At 47.6% G+C, this 19,666-nt stretch overlaps 1 protein-coding gene across 4 annotated transcripts in view; it reads left to right on the top strand.

The window, feature by feature from the left end:
- The window catches only part of TENT5D (terminal nucleotidyltransferase 5D), a 109,651-nt gene that overhangs the window by 45,855 nt on the left and 44,130 nt on the right, over positions 1-19,666 (top strand). Inside the window, exon 1 of one of the 4 annotated variants that reach the window (XM_083160388.1) lies at positions 1,433-1,726. The exons of 1 other annotated variant lie outside the window; for it this stretch is intronic. In XM_083160388.1, coding sequence (XP_083016514.1) covers positions 1,565-1,726 — 162 coding nt within the window. In that variant the 5' untranslated portion in view covers positions 1,433-1,564. Of the gene's footprint in view, positions 1-1,432; positions 1,747-19,666 lie in introns of those variants that run through there. 2 more of the 4 variants (XM_083160389.1, XM_083160390.1) reach the window with 2 other exon arrangements.

The raw sequence follows: 19,666 nt of genomic DNA, 5'->3' as shown, positions 1-19,666 counted from the left end.
CACCCCTGTCCCTGTCTTCCTCTTCTACCTCCCTGTACCACCCCCTGTCCCCATCTTCCCCTCCTGGCTCCTTGTGCCTCCCCCTGTCCCTGTCTTACCCTCCTGCCTCTCTGTACCTGCCCCCTGTCCCCGTATTCCCCTCATGCCTCCCTGTGCCTCACCCCTGTCCCTGTATTCCCTCCTGGGTCTCACCCCTGTCCCTGTCTTCACTCCTGCCTCCCCCTGTCCCTGTCTTCCCTCCTGTGCCTCACCCCTGTCCCTGTCTTCCTCTTCTACCTCCCTGTACCACCCCCTGTCCCCATCTTCCCCTCCTGGCTCCTTGTGCCTCCCCCTGTCCCTGTCTTACCCTCCTGCCTCCTCTCTGTACCTGCCCCCTGTCCCCGTATTCCCCTCATGCCTCCCTGTACCTTACCATTGTCCCTGTCTTCCCATCCTGCTTCCCTGTGCCTCATCCCTGTCTTCCCCTCCTGCACCTTACCATTGTCCCTGTCTTCCCCTTCTGCCTCCATGTACCTCACCACTGTCACCTTATTCCCCTCCTGCCTCCCTGTGCCTCACCCCTGTCCCTGTCTTCCCTCCTGTGCCTCACCCCTGTCCCTGTCTTCCCCTCCTGCTTCCCTGTACCTCACCCCTGTCCCCATCTTACCTCCTGTGCCTCACCCCTGTCCCTGTCTTCACTCCTGCCTCCCCATTGTGCCTCACCCCTGTCCCTGTCTTCCCTCCTGTGCCTTACCCCTCTTCCTGTCTTCCCTCCTGGTTCTCACCCCTGTCCCTGTCTTCCTCTCCTGCCTCCCTGTGCCTCACCCCTGTCCCTGTCTTCCCTCCTGGGCCTCACCCCTGTCTTCCTCTCCTGCCTCCCTGTGCCTCACCTCTGTCCCTGTCTTCCCTCCTGGGCCTCACCCCTGTCCCTGTCTTCCTCTCCTGCCTCCCCCATGTCCCTGTCTTCCCTCCTGTGCCTCACCCCTGTCCGTGTCTTCACTCCTGCCTCTCCCTGTCCGTCTTCCCTCCTGTGCCTCACCCCTGTCCCTGTCTTCCTCTCCTGCCTCCCTGTGCCTCATCCCTGTCCCCGTCTTCCCCTCCTGCCTTCCCGTACCTCCCCCTGTCCCTGTTTTCCCCCTTCTCCCTGTTCCTTACCATTGTCCCTATCTTCCCCTCCTTCCACCCTGTAGCGCACCCCACTCAATGTATTTCCCTCCTGCCTGCACCTTACCATTGTCCCTGTCTTCCTTATTGCCTCCCTGTAGCACACCCCTGTCCCTGTATTCCCCTCCTGCCTCCTGTGCCTCACTCCTGCCCCTGACTTCCCTCCTGTACATCACCCCTGTCCCTGACCTCACTCCTGCCTCCCCCTCGTGCCTCCCTGTGCCTCACCCCTGTCTTGCTTCACCCTGAACATCCCCCTCCTGTACATCACCCCTGTGTTCCCCTCCTGTCTACCTGTGCCCCCCCTCCTGTACATCACTCCTGTCCCTGTCTTCCCCTCCTGCCGCCTCCCTGGCTCTGTGACGTCGGAGGTACCGTGGAACCGACCGGAGCCTCCTTCAGTGGGTGACGTCAGGTCGCCATGGAGACGGATTACGCTACAAGGGATGAGCCGGGAGCTGGGCGGCCGCTGTTTCAGCACCACACTCTCCGCGGACAGCTCCGGAGCCAGCAGCAGCCCGAGCCGTCCCCGCTGCTACTCTGTGGACGGGGGAGAGGGAGGGAGAGCCGGGAGCCAGCGCAGGTGAGAGCCGGGATGCACAGGTACATGGAGGTGTACAGTATATAATACTTATACTGTACTAAGGGTGCATGCAGGTGTATATCTAATACTACATGGAGGTGTATATATACCACAGGTGCATACAGGTGTGTGTATATGTACTACAGGTGCATACAGGTGTATATTATACTACATGGAGGTGTATATATACCACAGGTGCATACAGGTGTGTATATATACTACAGGTGCATACAGGTGTATATCTAATACTACATGGAGGTGTATATATACCACAGGTGCATACAGGTGTGTATATATACTACAGGTGTATATTATACTACAGGTACATACAGGTGTATATATACACTACAGGTACATATAGGTGTATATATACTACAGGTACATGGAGGTGTACAGTATATAATACTTATACTGTACTACGGGTGCATGCAGGTGTATATCTAATACTACATGGAGGTGTATATATACCACAGGTGCATACAGGTGTGTATATATACTACAGGTGTATATTATACTACAGGTACATACAGGTGTATATATACACTACAGGTACATATAGGTGTATATATACTACAGGTACATGGAGGTGTACAGTATATAATACTTATACTGTACTACGGGTGCATGCAGGTGTATATCTAATACTTGTACATAGAGGTGTATATATACCACAGGTACATACAGGTGTGTGTATATATACTACAGGTGCATACAGGTGTATATTATACTACAGGTACATACAGGTGTATATATACTACAGGTACATATAGGTGTATATATACTACAGGTACATGGTGGTGTACAGTATATAATACTTATACTGTACTACGGGTGCATGCAGGTGTATATCTAATACTACATGGAGGTGTATATATACCACAGGTGCATACAGGTGTGTGTATATATACTACAGGTGTATATTATACTACAGGTACATACAGGTGTATATATACACTACAGGTACATATAGGTGTATATATACTACAGGTACATGGAGGTGTACAGTATATAATACTTATACTGTACTACGGGTGCATGCAGGTGTATATCTAATACTTGTACATAGAGGTGTATATATACCACAGGTGCATACAGGTGTGTGTATATATACTACAGGTGTATATTATACTACAGGTACATACAGGTGTATATATACACTACAGGTACATATAGGTGTATATATACTACAGGTACATGGAGGTGTACAGTATATAATACTTATACTGTACTACGGGTGCATGCAGGTGTATATCTAATACTTGTACATAGAGGTGTATATATACCACAGGTACATACAGGTGTGTGTATATATACTACAGGTGCATACAGGTGTATATTATACTACAGGTACATACAGGTGTATATATACTACAGGTACATATAGGTGTATATATACTACAGGTACATGGAGGTGTACAGTATATAATACTTATACTGTACTACGGGTGCATGCAGGTGTATATCTAATACTACATGGAGGTGTATATATACCACAGGTGCATACAGGTGTGTATATATATACTACAGGTGCATACAGGTGTATATTATACTACAGGTACATACAGGTGTATATATATATTACAGGTACATGGAGGTGTACAGTATATAATACTTCTACTGTACTACGGGTGCATGCAGGTGTATATCTAATACTTGTACATAGAGGTGTATATATACCACAGGTACATACAGGTGTGTATATATAATACAGGTGTATATTATACTACAGGTACATACAGGTGTATATATACACTACAGGTACATATAGGTGTATATATACTACAGGTACATGGAGGTGTACAGTATATAATACTGATACTGTACTACGGGTGCATGCAGGTGTATATCTAATACTACATGGAGGTGTATATATACCACAGGTGCATACAGGTGTGTATATATACTACAGGTGCATACAGGTGTATATTATACTACACGTACATACAGGTGAATATATAATACAGGTACATATAGGTGTATATATATTACAGGTACATGGAGGTGTACAGTATGTAATACTTATACTGTACTACAGGTGCATGCAGGTGTATATCTAATACTTGTACATAGAGGTGTATATATACCACAGGTACATACAGGTGTGTATTATACTACAGGTACATACAGGTGTATATTATACTATAGGTGCATGCAGGTGTATATCTAATACTTGTACATCAGGTACATAGAGGTGTATATATACCACAGGTACATACAGGTGTATATTATACTACATGTGCATACAGGTGTATATTATACTACAGGTACATATAGGTGTATATACTACAGGTACATACAGGTGTATATTATACTACAGGTACATATAGGTGTATATACTACAGATACATACAGTTGTATATATACTACAGGTACATACAGGTGCATATTATACTACAGGTAAATACATGTGTATATATACTACAGGTACATACTGGTGTATATTATACTACAGGTACATACAGGTGTATATATATACTACAGGTAAATACAGGTGTATATATACTACAGGTACATACTGGTGTATATTATACTACAGGTACATACAGGTGTGTATATATACTACAAGTAAATACAGGTGTATATTATACTACAGGTAAATACAGGTGTATATTATACTACAGGTACATACAAGTGTATATTATACTACAGGTAAATACAGGTGTATATTGTACTACAGGTACATACAGGTGTATATATACTACAGGTAAATACAGGTGTATATTATACTACAGGTATATACTGGTGTATATTATACTACAGGTACATACAGGTGTATATATACTACAGGTAAATACAGGTGTATATTATACTACAGGTAAATACAGGTGTGTATATATACTACAGGTACATGCAGGTGTATATATACTACAGGTACATACAGGTGTATATTATACTACAGGTAAATACAGGTGTATATATACTACAGGTACATACTGGTGTATATTATACTACAGGTACATACAGGTGTATATATACTACAGGTAAATACAGGTGTATATTATACTACAGGTGTATATATACCACAGGTACATACAGGTGTATATTATACTACAGGTACATACAGGTGTATATTATACAATGACGCATACTGGTGTATATTATACTACAGGTGCAGACAGGTGTATATTATGCTACAGGTACATACAGGTGTATATTATACTACAGGTAAATACAGGTGTGTATATATACTACAGGTACATAGAGGTGTATATTATACTACAGGTACATACAGGTGTATATATACTACAGGTGCATACAGGAGTATATTATACTACAGGTGCATACAGGTGTATATTACACTATGAAGCATATTGGTGTATATTATACTACAGGTGCATGCAGGTGTATATTATACTACAGGTACATACAGGTGTGTATATATACTACAGGTACATACAGGTGTATATTATACTACAGGTACATACAGGTGTATATTATACTACAGGTACATACAGGTGTATACATACTACAGGTACATACAGGTGTATACATACTACAGGCACATACAGGTGTATATTATACTACAGGTACATACAGGTGTATATATACCACAGGTACATACAGGTGTATATTATACTACAGGTACATACAGGTGTATATATACTACAGGCACATACAGGTGTATATTATACTACAGGTACATAGAGGTGGATATATACTACAGGTACATACAGGTGTATATTATACTACAGGTACATAAAGGTGTATATTATACTACAGGTAAATACAGGTGTATATATACCATAGGTACATACAGGTGTATAGTATACTACAGGTACATACAGGTGTATATTATACTACAGGTACATACAGGTGTATATTATACTACAGGTACATACAGGTGTATATTATACTACAGGTACATACAGGTGTATATATACTACAGGTACTTACAGGTGTATAGGATACTACAGGTACATACAGGTGTATATAATACTACAGATACATACAGGTGTATATTATACTACAGGTGCATACAGGTGTGTATATACTACAGGTACATAGATGTGTATATTATACTACAGGTGCATACATGTGTATATATACCACAGGTACATACAGGTATATATTATACTACAGGTACATACAGGTGTATATATATACTACAGGTACATACAGATGTATATTATACTACAGGTACATACAGGTGTATATTATACTACAGATACATACAGGTGTATATTATACTACAGGTGCATACAGGTGTGTGTGTATATATATATATATATATATACCACAGGTACATACAGGTGTATATTATACTACAGGTACAAACAGGTGTGTATATATACTACAGATACATACAGGTGTATATTATGTTTTTTCTACAGGTACATACAGGTATATATATACTACAGATACATATAGGTGTACATATACTATAGGTAAATACAGGTGTATATTATACTACAGGTACATACAGGTGTGTGTATATATATATACACTACAGGTACATACAGGTATATATACTACAGGTACATGCAGGTGTATATTATACTACAGGTGTATATATACCACAGGTACATATAGGTGTGTATATATACTACAGGTACGTACAGGTGTGTATATATACTACAGGTACATACAGGTGTATATTATACTACAGGTACATACAGGTGTATATTATACTACAGGTACATACAGGTGTATATTATACTACAGGTACATACAGGTGTATATTATACTACAGGTACATACAGGTGTATATTATACTACAGGTACATACAGGTGTATATTATACTACAGGTACATACAGGTGTATATTATACTATAGGTACATACAGGTGTATATATACTACAGGTACATACAGATGTATATTATACTACAGGTACATACAGGTGTATATTATACTACATATACATACAGGTGCATATTATACTACAGGTACATGCAGGTGTATATTATACTAAAGATACATACTGATACAGAGTATATACTGTATTCATACACCTCTGTACATGATATAATATACACACTGATACACAGTATATACTGCATCCATACACCACTATACATTATATGTAATTCTATATCCTCTCACCACTATGCTTTATATAAAGTGCGCACACACAAATATTGGTAATATACAGAGCATTCACTTACTGCTATCGGTCATCTACATCGTTCTCATTGTGCAGTTCAGTTTGGCTGTGCAGAGATTAAGGTGCATACACACAGACCTGGGGCGATTTTACCTAGCGTGTATGGACAGCGTTGATGGGGAAATTCACTGGGCTGAATAATGCTCAATGCATACACAATGGGTGTTTTCCCCCCTGTCGCTTATATGCTGGTAATACCAGCCAGGCCAGCAGTGCTGGGGGATACAGTTTTTCGGAGCTGGGGTTACAGTTGGGCAGTGCTTGGAGTTACAGATATGCCGTGCAGGGTTTACGATTAGGCCATGCTGGAGTTACAGTAGGGCAATGCAGGGGTTACAGCTAGGCAGTGCTGGCGTTATAGGTGGGCAGTGCTGAGGTTACAGTAGGGCAGTACAGGTTATATTTGGGCAGAGCAGGGGTTACAGTTCAAATGAGCTGGGGGTACAGTTAAGCAGTGCAGGGGTTACAGTTGGGCAATGCTGGGGATTACACTTGGGCAGTGCAGGGGTTACAGTTGGGCAATTCTGGGGGTTACATTTGGGCAGTGCAGGGGTTACATTTGGGCAATGCTGAAGGTTACAGTTGGGCTGTGCATGGGTTACCATTGGGCAGTGCAGGGGTTACAGTTGGGCAGTGCTGGGGTTTCTGTTTGGCATTGCTGTGGGTTACAGTTTGGCAGTGCAGGGGTTACAGTTGGGTAGTGCTGGGGGTTACAGGTGGCCAGTGCAGGGGTTACAGGTGGCCAGTGCAGGGGTTACAGTTGGGCAGTGTTGGGGTTATGGTTGGGCAGTTCAGGGGTTACAGTTGAGCTGTGCTGGGGGTTACAGTTGGGCCATGCTGGGGTTACAGTTGGGCCGTGCAGTTGATACAGTTTGGTGGTGCGGAGGGGTTTTGAGGATTCTGGAGAATATACTTACGATGTTTTGCAGATGGTATATTTAGGTCAGTTGCCGACAGAGCAATTCAGTGAGGCAGGGGTGGGCCGAGCCACTGACAGTGCGGAATGGGGCAGGGCGACCAGCGGACCACCAGTGTGGGGGCATGGCCAACACAAACGAATCCTCATGGCCACACCTCCCACCGTGCAATGCCGGTATTTCAGGCATTTTCGGGATTTTCGGGGTTACAGTGACACGATTCACGTAATATGCTTCCACGGACATTTTAGGGACCCTCCCGGCCATTCCGGGACAGTATGCGATCTTCTGGTTTCCCAAATTCCTCAATGTTCTTCATTAATAAAGCTGCATCTATTGTATATGGTGTCATTCATAAAACAGTAGACTGAGGGTTGTGTAATGTCCCCAGGCTGAGAGTGACGCCGGGACTGTCTGTATTACACGTGTCCTGAGAGTGAGGGGACGCCGGGACTGTCTGTATTATACGTGTCCTGAGAGTGAGGGGACGCCGGGACTGTCTGTATTACACGTGTCCTGAGAGTGAGGAGACGCCGGGACTGTCTGTATTACACGTGTCCTGAGAGTGAGGTAACACTGGGACTGTCTGTATTACACGTGTCCTGAGAGTGAGGGGACGCCGGGACTGTCTATATTACACGTGTGCTGAGAGTGAGGGGACGCCGGGACTGTCTGTATTACACGTGTCCTGAGAGTGAGGGGACCCCGGGACTGTCTGTATTACACGTGTCCTGAGAGTGAGGGGACGCCGGGACTGTCTGTATTACACATGTCCTGAGAGTGAGGAGACGCCGGGACTGTCTGTATTACACGTGTCCTGAGAGTGAGGTAACACTGGGACTGTCTGTATTACACGTGTCCTGAGAGTGAGGGAACGCCGGGACTGTCTGTATTACACATGTCCAGAGAGTGAGGGGACACGGGACTGTCTGTATTACACGTGTCCTGAGAGTGAGGGGACGCCGGGACTGTCTGTATTACACGTGTCCTGAGAGTGAGGGGACGCCGGGACTGTCTGTATTACACATGTCCTGATAGTGAGGGGACGCCGGGACTGTCTGTATTACACGTGTCCTGAGAGTGAGGGGACGCCGGGACTGTCTGTATTACACATGTCCTGAGAGTGAGGGGACGCCGGGACTGTCTGTATTACACGTGTCCTGAGAGTGAGGGGACGCCGGGACTGTCTGTATTACACGTGTCCTGAGAGTGAGGGGACGCCGGGACTGTCTGTATTACACGTGTCCTGAGAGTGAGGGGACGCCGGGACTGTCTGTATTATACGTGTGCTGAGAGTGAGGAGACGCCGGGACTGTCTGTATTACACGTGTCCTGAGAGTGAGGTAACACTGGGACTGTCTGTATTACACATGTCCTGAGAGTGAGGGGACGCCGGGACTGTCTGTATTACACATGTCCTGACAGTGAGGGGACGCCGGGACTGTCTGTATTACACGTGTCCTGAGAGTGAGGGGACGCCGGGACTGTCTGTATTACACGTGTCCTGAGAGTGAGGGGACGCCGGGACTGTCTGTATTACATGTGTCCTGAGAGTGAGGGAACGCCGGGACTGTCTGTATTACACATGTCCAGAGAGTGAGGGGACACGGGACTGTCTGTATTACACGTGTCCTGAGAGTGAGGGGACGCCGGGACTGTCTGTATTACACATGTCCTGAGAGTGAGGGGACGCCGGGACTGTCTGTATTACACGTGTCCTGAGAGTGAGGGGACGCCGGGACTGTCTGTATTACACATGTCCTGAGAGTGAGGGGACGCCGGGACTGTCTGTATTACACGTGTCCTGAGAGTGAGGGGACGCCGGGACTGTCTGTATTACACGTGTCCTGAGAGTGAGGGGACGCCGGGACTGTCTGTATTACACGTGTCCTGAGAGTGAGGGGACGCCGGGACTGTCTGTATTACACGTGTCCTGAGAGTGAGGGGATGCTGGGACTGTCTGTATTACATGTGTCCTGAGAGTGAGGGAACCCCGGGACTGTCTGTATTACACGTGTCCTGAGAGTGAGGGGACGCAGGGACTGTCTGTATTACACGTGTCCTGAGAGTGAGGGGACGCCGGGACTGTCTGTATTACACGTGTCCTGAGAGTGAGGGGACGCCGGGACTGTCTGTATTACACGTGTCCTGAGAGTGACGGAACGCTGGGACTGTCTGTATTACACATGTACTGCGTGTTACTGGCATGTTAGCTGCTTCCCAGCTGCCGTCTGTTGTTGTACTATGCGGAATGCAGATTACAGCGCGCACGTCTGTTCCGACACCTAATGATGACAAATGCTGCTCACTATGTAAATGTGAGTCTTCTTATTGTACCAACAGAGGAATGGGTCCAGGAATTGTTGGCTTTGTTACATGAAGCGGACTAGGAGTGATAATGACAATATCACAGAGATTTGCTGTCATCTGACCGTTACAATGATCTGTGCGCAGTCACTGGGCTGTGACATGACAGAAGCGCTGGACCCCGGCTGCGCTCAGTCTCACTCTCTGCAGATTATCAACAGCCGGAGCTTTGTTTATTATGTAGCAATAACTCATGTGTCCATTATCATTCCAGTAATGAGTGCTGGTCGTTTCGTAAAAGTCTGATACCTTGTATATCCTAGGAAATGTACTCGCACCCGGAGAAGGCCGCTGCCTGCATGACATAAGCATGTAGTAGCCATGGCTAGCCCCAGCTGATGCATCAGCATACAATACAGAGTGGACAGCAGCACATGGACCCTGGGCTGCAGTACTGACCACAGACTGCAGGGGGCATCTGGGGGCGGTCTTATTGACAAAAGATGGACTGAGTGCTGAGAGCCTCTGTGCTGTCATCTGATCCGCGGATAAGGACTGAGGGACAGAGGGGGTTCAGATAAGGGCTGAGGGACAGAGGGGGTTCAGATAAGGGCTGAGGGACAGAGGGGGGTCAGATAAGGGCTGAGGGACAGAGGGGGTTCAGATAAGGGCTGAGGGACAGAGGGGGTTCAGATAAGGACTGAGGGAAAGAGGGGGTTCAGATAAGGGCTGAGGGACAGAGGGGGTTCAGATAAGGACTGAGGGACAGAGGGGGTTCAGATAAGGGCTGAGGGACAGAGGGGGTTCAGATAAGGGCTGAGGGACAGAGGGGGTTCAGATAAGGGCTGAAGGACAGAGGGGGTTCAGATAAGGACTGAGGGAAAGAGGGGGTTCAGATAAGGGCTGAGGGACAGAGGGGTATCAGATAAGGGCTGAGGGACAGAGGGGGGTCAGATAAGGGCTGAGGGACAGAGGGGGTTCAGATAAGGGCTGAGGGACAGAGGGGGGTCAGATAAGGGCTGAGGGACAGAGGGGGTTCAGATAAGGGCTGAGGGACAGAGGGGGTTCAGATAAGGACTGAGGGAAAGAGGGGGTTCAGATAAGGGCTGAGGGACAGAGGGGGGTCAGATAAGGGCTGAGGGACAGAGGGGGTTCAGATAAGGGCTGAGGGACAGAGGGGGTTCATATAAGGACTGAGGGAAAGAGGGGGTTCAGATAAGGGCTGAGGGACAGAGGGGGTTCAGATAAGGGCTGAGGGACAGAGGGGGGTCAGATAAGGGCTGAGGGACAGAGGGGGTTCAGATAAGGGCTGAGGGACAGAGGGGGTTCAGATAAGGACTGAGGGAAAGAGGGGGTTCAGATAAGGGCTGAGGGACAGAGGGGGTTCAGATAAGGACTGAGGGACAGAGGGGGTTCAGATAAGGGCTGAGGGACAGAGGGGGTTCAGATAAGGGCTGAGGGACAGAGGGGGTTCAGATAAGGGCTGAAGGACAGAGGGGGTTCAGATAAGGACTGAGGGACAGAGGGGGTTCAGATAAGGGCTGAGGGACAGAGGGGGTTCAGATAAGGACTGAGGGACAGAGGGGGTTCAGATAAGGACTGAGGGACAGAGGGGGTTCAGATAAGGACTGAGGGACAGAGGGGGTTCAGATTAGGGATGAGGGACAGAGGGGTTCAGGTAAGGGATGAGGGACAGAGGGGTTCAGATAAGGACTGAGGGACAGAGGGGGTTCAGATGAGGACTGAGGGACAGAGGGGGTTCAGGTAAGGACTGAGGGACAGAGGGGGTTCAGATAAGGACTGAGGGACAGAGGGGGATCAGATAAGGACTGAGGGACAGAGGGGGATCAGATGAGGACTGAGGGACAGAGGGGGTTCAGATGAGGACTGAGGGACAGAGGGGGTTCCTATAAGGACTGAGGGACAGAGGGGGTTCAGATAAGGGATGAGGGACAGAGGGGTTCAGGTAAGGACTGAGGGACAGAGGGGGTTCAGATGAGGACTGAGGGACAGAGGGGGATCAGATAAGGACTGAGGGACAGAGGGGGTTCAGATAGGGACTGAGGGACAGAGGGGGATCAGATAAGGACTGAGGGACAGAGGGGTTTCAGATAAGGACTGAGGGACAGAGGGGGTTCAGATAAGGACTGAGGGACAGAGGGGTATCAGATAAGGACTGAGGGACAGAGGGGGTTCAAATAAGGACTGAGGGACAGAGGGGGATCAGATAAGGACTGAGGGACAGAGGGGGATCAGATGAGGACTGAGGGACAGAGGGGGTTCAGATGAGGACTGAGGGACAGAGGGGGTTCATATAAGGACTGAGGGACAGAGGGGGTTCAGATAAGGGATGAGGGACAGAGGGGTTCAGGTAAGGACTGAGGGACAGAGGGGGTTCAGATGAGGTCTGAGGGACAGAGGGGGTTCAGGTAAGGACTGAGGGACAGAGGGGGTTCAGATAAGGACTGAGGGACAGAGGGGGTTCAGATAAGGACTGAGGAACAGAGGGGGTTCAGATAGGGACTGAGGGACAGAGGGGGATCAGATAAGGACTGAGGGACAGAGGGGTTTCAGATAAGGACTGAGGGACAGAGGGGGTTCAGATAACGACTGAGGGACAGAGGGGGTTCAGATAAGGACTAAGGGACAGAGGGGTATCAGATAAGGACTGAGGGACAGAGGGGGTTCAGATAAGGACTGAGGGGCAGAGGGGGATCAGATAAGGACTGAGGGACAGAGGGGTTTCAGATAAGGACTGAGGGACAGAAGGGGATCAGATGAGGACTGAGGGACAGAGGGGGTTCAGATGAGGACTGAGGGACAGAGGGGGTTCCTATAAGGACTGAGGGACAGAGGGGGTTCAGATAAGGGATGAGGGACAGAGGGGTTCAGGTAAGGACTGAGGGACAGAGGGGGTTCAGATGAGGACTGAGGGGCAGAGTGGGATCAGATAAGGACTGAGGGACAGAGGGGGATCAGATAAGGACTGAGGGACAGAGGGGGTTCAGATAGGGACTGAGGGACAGAGGGGGATCAGATAACGACTGAGGGACAGAGGGGGTTCAGATAAGGACTGAGGGACAGAGGGGGATCAGATAAGGACTGAGGGACAGAGGGGTATCAGATAAGGGCTGAGGGGCAGAGGGGGATCAGATAAGGACTGAGGGGCAGAGGGGGATCAGATAAGGACTGAGGGACAGAGGGGTTTCAGATAAGGACTGAGGGACAGAGGAGGTTCAGATAAGGACTGAGGGACAGAGGGGGTTCAGATAAGGACTGAGGGACAGAGGGGTATCAGATAAGGACTGATGGACAGATGGGGTTCAGATAAGGACTGAGGGACAGAGGGGGATCAGATGAGGACTGAGGGACAGAGGGGGTTCAGATAAGGACTGAGGGATGGGAGGAGGATGCAGTGCCGGTGCCAGCACCATCTCTATGCCGGGATCCTAGGCTGGGACTGAGCCTTTTCCAATCCCGACTCCCGACAGTGCTGGTGCTGGAGAACTTCTTGAGCTTTCCCTTCTGTGTGTAGTGTGATACGGGGTCTAGTGTCCTGTAAATAGCAATGTCTTTTCCTGGCCATTCCCACCGCATCCTCTTCAGCATCCTCTCCAACATCACAGGGACTGATGAGATCAGCACTGCGGTGCCCCTGTAGGTGGCGCTGTAACAAATAGTAGTGAATGGGACCTTACAGACATTCTCTAATATGCAGTATCCCTCTATTGTACCAAACAATAGATCCATGGGACTCTGACCTTACTAGTAGACTGGTGTCCCCATACACACATTACCCCAGATAGTACATCAATGAGCTCATCCTCCCATTTCTATCAGTATGTCTGTGTGATCCCCCATTGTCCAGTTAGTATGTCTGTGTGATCCCCCATTGTCCAGTTAGTATGTCTGTGTAATCCCCCATTGTCCAGTTAATATACCTGCATGGTCCCCCATTGTCCAGTTAGTATATCTGCATGATCCACCATTGTCCAGTTAGTATGTCTGTGTAATCCCCCGTTGCCCTGTTAGTATACCTGCATGGTCCCCCATTGTCCAGTTAGTATATCTGCATGATCCCCCATTGTCCAGTTAGTATATCTGCATGACCCCATACTGCCCAGTTAGTATGTCTGTGTGCTCCCCCATTGTTCAGTTAGTATATTTATGTGATCCTCCATTGTCCAGTTAGTATATATGCATGACCCCATACTGCCCAGTTAGTATGTCTGTGTGATCCCACATTTAATAGTTATTATATCTGTGTGATTTCCCATTGTTCAGTTAGTATATCTGTCTGATTCCATATTGCCCAGCGAGTATATCTGTGTGATCCAATATTGTCCAGTTAGTATGTTTGTGTGATCCCACATTACCCAGGTAGTATGTGTCTGTGTGAACCCACTTAGCGCAGTTAGTATACCTGTGTGATCCCACTTAGCACAGTTAATATACCTGTGTGATCCCACTTAGTGCAGTTAGTATACCTGTGTGATCCCACTTAGCGCAGTTAGTCTGTCTGTGTGAACCCACTTAGCGCAGTTAGTCTGTCTGTGTGATCCCACTTAGCACAGTTAGTATACCTGTGTGATCCCACTTAGCGCAGTTAGTATACCTGTGTGATCCCACTTAGTGCAGTTAGTATGTCTGTGTGATCCCACTTAGCGCAGTTAGTATACCTGTGTGATCCCACTTAGCGCAGTTAGTATACATGTGTGATCCCACTTAGCGCAGTTAGTATACCTGTGTGATTCCACTTAGCGCAGTTAGTATACCTGTGTGATCCCACTTAGCGCAGTTAGTATACCTGTGTGATCCCACTTAGTGCAGTTAGTATACCTGTGTGATCCCACTTAGCGCAGTTAGTCTGTCTGTGTGAACCCACTTAGCGCAGTTAGTCTGTCTGTGTGAACCCACTTAGCGCAGTTAGTATACCTGTGTGATCCCACTTAGCACAGTTAGTATACCTGTGTGATCCCACTTAGCGCAGTTAGTATACCTGTGTGATCCCACTTAGCACAGTTAGTATACCTGTGTGATCCCACTTAGCGCAGTTAGTATACCTGTGTAATCCCACTTAGCGCAGTTAGTATACCTGTGTGATCCCACTTAGCACAGTTAGTATACCTGTGTGATCCAACTTAGCGCAGTTAGTATACCTGTTTGATCCCACTTAGCGCAGTTAGTATACCTGTGTGATCCCACTTAGCGCAGTTAGTATACCTGTGTGATCCCACTTAGCGCAGTTAGTATGTCTGTGTGATCCCGCATTCAACTCAGAGCTCCTCGAGAGATCCAGTCTGGGTTTTGGTTCAGTTCACAAACATTCTGCCGGCTTATGTTTATAACCCCATTATGTGCCTTTGGCCCCCTATAACGCCTCCCGCTCCTTACTGGTAAGTTGTGAGCAGACAGTATACCCGCGGGGGGTGACTGCTGTTACTGACATTATACAACTGTGCGGACAGCAGCGCATTCCCCATGCAGATGCGGCTGTACCATCTCTCCCAACTACCTGACTTACGCCGCTCACTGGGACAGATTCTCTAAGCTTTAAAAGTGATAAAATGGAGAGTGATAAACAGCCAGCCAATCAGCTCCTACCTGCCATGTCACACACTGTGTTTGAAAAATGTCAGACAGGAGCTGATTGGTTGGTTGTTCACTCTCCATTTTATCACTTTTGAAGCTTAGAGAATCTGGCCCTGAGTCTTGTAAGTGCCCCAGGTTCTGGCTGAGGGTATTGCTTGTATACATCATGCGGAAAACAATTACCAGATATACATAAGTGCCCTCATACAGCTGGTGTCTATACGGCACAGCCAGACACTCCGATCTTATAGGCATCGATGGTGCAGTGAAATGTCGCTCGCAGTGTACCAGAGATGCTGGGCTAAGCCTGTAACTGGGCAGGAACTGGTATAACCAGGGGTTAAAGTGTGTGGGGAGGAATGGGGAAAAAAACACCTCTAATGGTTCCACCTCTACCACAGCCCTGAACAATAATTCCAACAGAAAATCCTGTCCCAGAGGCTCCCTTTTGTAGCACATAGTATGTGATGTCTTGCCATCCCCACCGCTAGTGAAGAAGAGAGAGAGAGGAAGCTGCTGGAGGGAGAGACAGATATGTATAAATGGTACTACTGCTGTTGGCATTATGGGCCTTATTCTAGTTCACTCTTTTTGACAAAATCCTTCTTAGCTGGACAAAACCATGTGCACTGTAGGGGGCAGATGTAACATGTGCAGAGAGAGTTAGATTTGGGTGGGGTTTTACTTCAGAGTGAGATCTATATTGCAGTGTAAAAATAAAGCACCTAGTATTTACCCTGCACAGAAACAAAATAACACACCCAAATCTAATTCTCTCTGCACATTTTACATCTGCCCCCCCTGCAGTGCACATGGTTTTGTCCATCTAAGAAGGATTTTGTCAGAAAAGAGTGAACTACATTAAGGCCCTATATGTATAAGCAATACCATGTTGGGCATTATGGGTAAGCAACACTGTTGTGTGGCATACATTTATAAGGAGTACTACTGTGTAGCGTAACTTGAATAAGGGGCACTGCTGAGTGTCATAATGTGAACAAGAGACACCACTATGTGGTGTAATATGAATCAGGGTCACTACATGATGTGTAATGCGAATATGATTGTGCGTCTGTGTGGCATAATTTTAATTGTGGGGTATTATTGTGAGGCCACTGTACCTTTATAAAGTATATGTGGTAGGGCACAATATTTTAGTGTGCAGGCAGGGCTTAAAGTGTTCTGGGAGAGGTGGTGGAACTCATTTCTCCTGCCACTATACTATACCCCCCCCCCCCCATCTACCCATTAGGCCAGTGCCAGGATTTTTGGCACCCCCCTGCAAAATTTGTGCTCTACCTCCTATACTTTATAATGGGACAGTGGTCTCACAATAGTGCCCCCAATTCAAATTATGCCAAATTATGTGTCAGGGAGTCACAGTTACAGTTCTCTCTCTCTGATCTGTGCTGTGTGTCTGGGAGTCACAGTTACAGTTCTCTGTCTGATCTGTGCTGTGTGTCGGGGAGTCACAGTTACAGTTCTCTGTCTGACCTATGCTGTGTGTCGGGGAGTCACAGTTACAGTTCTCTGTCTGATCTGTGCTGTGTGTCGGGGAGTCACAGTTACAGTTCTCTGTCTGATCTGCGCTGTGTGTCGGGGAGTCACAGTTACAGTTCTCTGTCTGATCTGTGCTGTGTGTCGGGGAGTCACAGTTACAGTTCTCTGTCTGATCTGCGCTGTGTGTCAGGGAGTCACAGTTACAGTTCTCTGTCTGATCTGCGCTGTGTGTCGGGGAGTCACAGTTACAGTTCTCAGTCTGATCTGTGCTGTGTGTCGGGGAGTCACAGTTACAGTTCTCTGTCTGATCTGTGCTGTGTGTTGGGGAGTCACAGTTACAGTTCTCTGTCTGATCTGTGCTGTGTGTTGGGGAGTCACAGTTACAGTTCTCTGTCTGATCTGTGCTGTGTGTCAGGGAGTCACAGTTACAGTTCTGTCTGATCTGTGCTGTGTGTTGGGGAGTCACAGTTACAGTTCTCTGTCTGATCTGTGCTGTGTGTGTCAGGGAGTCACAGTTACAGTTCTCTATCTGATCTGTGTTCCATTGGGGAGTCACAGTTACAGTTCTCTATCTGATCTGTGCTGTGTGTTGGGGAGTCACAGTTACAGTTCTCTGTCTGATCTGTGCTGTGTGTTGGGGAGTCACAGTTACAGTTCTCTGTCTGATCTGTGCTGTGTGTCGGGGAGTCACAGTTACAGTTCTGTCTGATCTGTGCTGTGTGTCGGGGAGTCACAGTTACAGTTCTGTCTGATCTGTGCTGTGTGTCGGGGAGTCACAGTTACAGTTCTCTGTCTGATCTGTGCTGTGTGTTGGGGAGTCACAGTTACAGTTCTGTCTGATCTGTGCTGTGTGTCGGGAGTCACAGTAAGAGTTCTCTGTCTGATCTGTGCTGTGTGTTGGGGAGTCACAGTTACAGTTCTGTCTGATCTGTGCTGTGTGTCGGGAGTCACAGTTACAGTTCTCTGTCTGATCTGTGCTGTGTGTCGGGGAGTCACAGTTACAGTTCTCTGTCTGACCTATGCTGTGTGTCGGGGAGTCACAGTTACAGTTCTCTGTCTGATCTGTGCTGTGTGTCGGGGAGTCACAGTTCCAGTTCTCTGTCTGATCTGCGCTGTGTGTCGGGGAGTCACAGTTACAGTTCTCTGTCTGATCTGTGCTGTGTGTCGGGGAGTCACAGTTACAGTTCTCTGTCTGATCTGCGCTGTGTGTCTGGGAGTCACAGTTACAGTTCTCTGTCTGACCTGTGCTGTGTGTCAGGGAGTCACAGTTACAGTTCTCTGTCTGATCTGCGCTGTGTGTCAGGGAGTCACAGTTACAGTTCTCTGTCTGATCTGCGCTGTGTGTCGGGGAGTCACAGTTACAGTTCTCAGTCTGATCTGTGCTGTGTGTCGGGGAGTAACAGTTACAGTTCTCTGTCTTATCTGTGCTGTGTGTCGGGGAGTCACAGTTACAGTTCTCTGTCTGATCTGTGCTGTGTGTCGGGGAGTCACAGTTACAGTTCTCTGTCTGATCTGCGCTGTGTGTTGGGGAGTCACAGTTACAGTTCTCTGTCTGATCTGTGCTGTGTGTTGGGGAGTCACAGTTACAGTTCTCTGTCTGATCTGTGCTGTGTGTCAGGGAGTAACAGTTACAGTTCTGTCTGATCTGTGCTGTGTATTGGGGAGTCACAGTTACAGTTCTCTGTCTGATCTGCGCTGTGTGTCAGGGAGTCACAGTTACAGTTCTCTATCTGATCTGTGTTGCATTGGGGAGTCACAATTACAGTTCTCTGTCTGATCTGTGCTGTGTGTCAGGGAGTCACAGTTACAGTTCTCTGTCTGATCTGTGCTGTGTGTTGGGGAGTCACAGTTACAGTTCTCTGTCTGATCTGTGCTGTGTGTTGGGGAGTCACAGTTACAGTTCTCTGTCTGATCTGTGCTGTGTGTTGGGGAGTCACAGTTACAGTTCTCTGTCTGATCTGTGCTGTGTGTTGGGGAGTCACAGTTACAGTTCTCTGTCTGATCTGTGCTGTGTGTTGGGGAGTCACAGTTACAGTTCTCTGTCTGATCTGTGCTGTGTGTTGGGGAGTCACAGTTACAGTTCTGTCTGATCTGTGCTGTGTGTCAGGGAGTCACAGTTACAGTTCTCTGTCTGATCTGTGCTGTGTGTCGGGGAGTCACAGTTACAGTTCTCTGTCTGATCTGTGCTGTGTGTGTCAGGGAGTCACAGTTACAGTTCTCTGTCTGATCTGTGCTGTGTGTCGGGAGTCACAGTTACAGTTCTCTGTCTGATCTGTGCTGTGTGTCGGGAGTCACAGTTACAGTTCTCTGTCTGATCTGTGCTGTGTGTTGGGGAGTCACAGTTACAGTTCTGTCTGATCTGTGCTGTGTGTCAGGGAGTCACAGTTACAGTTCTCTGTCTGATCTGTGCTGTGTGTCGGGGAGTCACAGTTACAGTTCTCTGTCTGATCTGTGCTGTGTGTTGGGGAGTCACAGTTACAGTTCTCTGTCTGATCTGTGCTGTGTGTCGGGAGTCACAGTT

This window comes from Crinia signifera, chromosome 9 (assembly GCF_055691185.1).
Source record: "Crinia signifera chromosome 9, ASM5569118v1, whole genome shotgun sequence".
Lineage (NCBI taxonomy): Eukaryota > Metazoa > Chordata > Amphibia > Anura > Myobatrachidae > Crinia > Crinia signifera.
The sequence above is the reverse complement of the archived record's forward strand: the minus strand, read 5'-3'. Positions and strand labels throughout refer to the sequence as shown.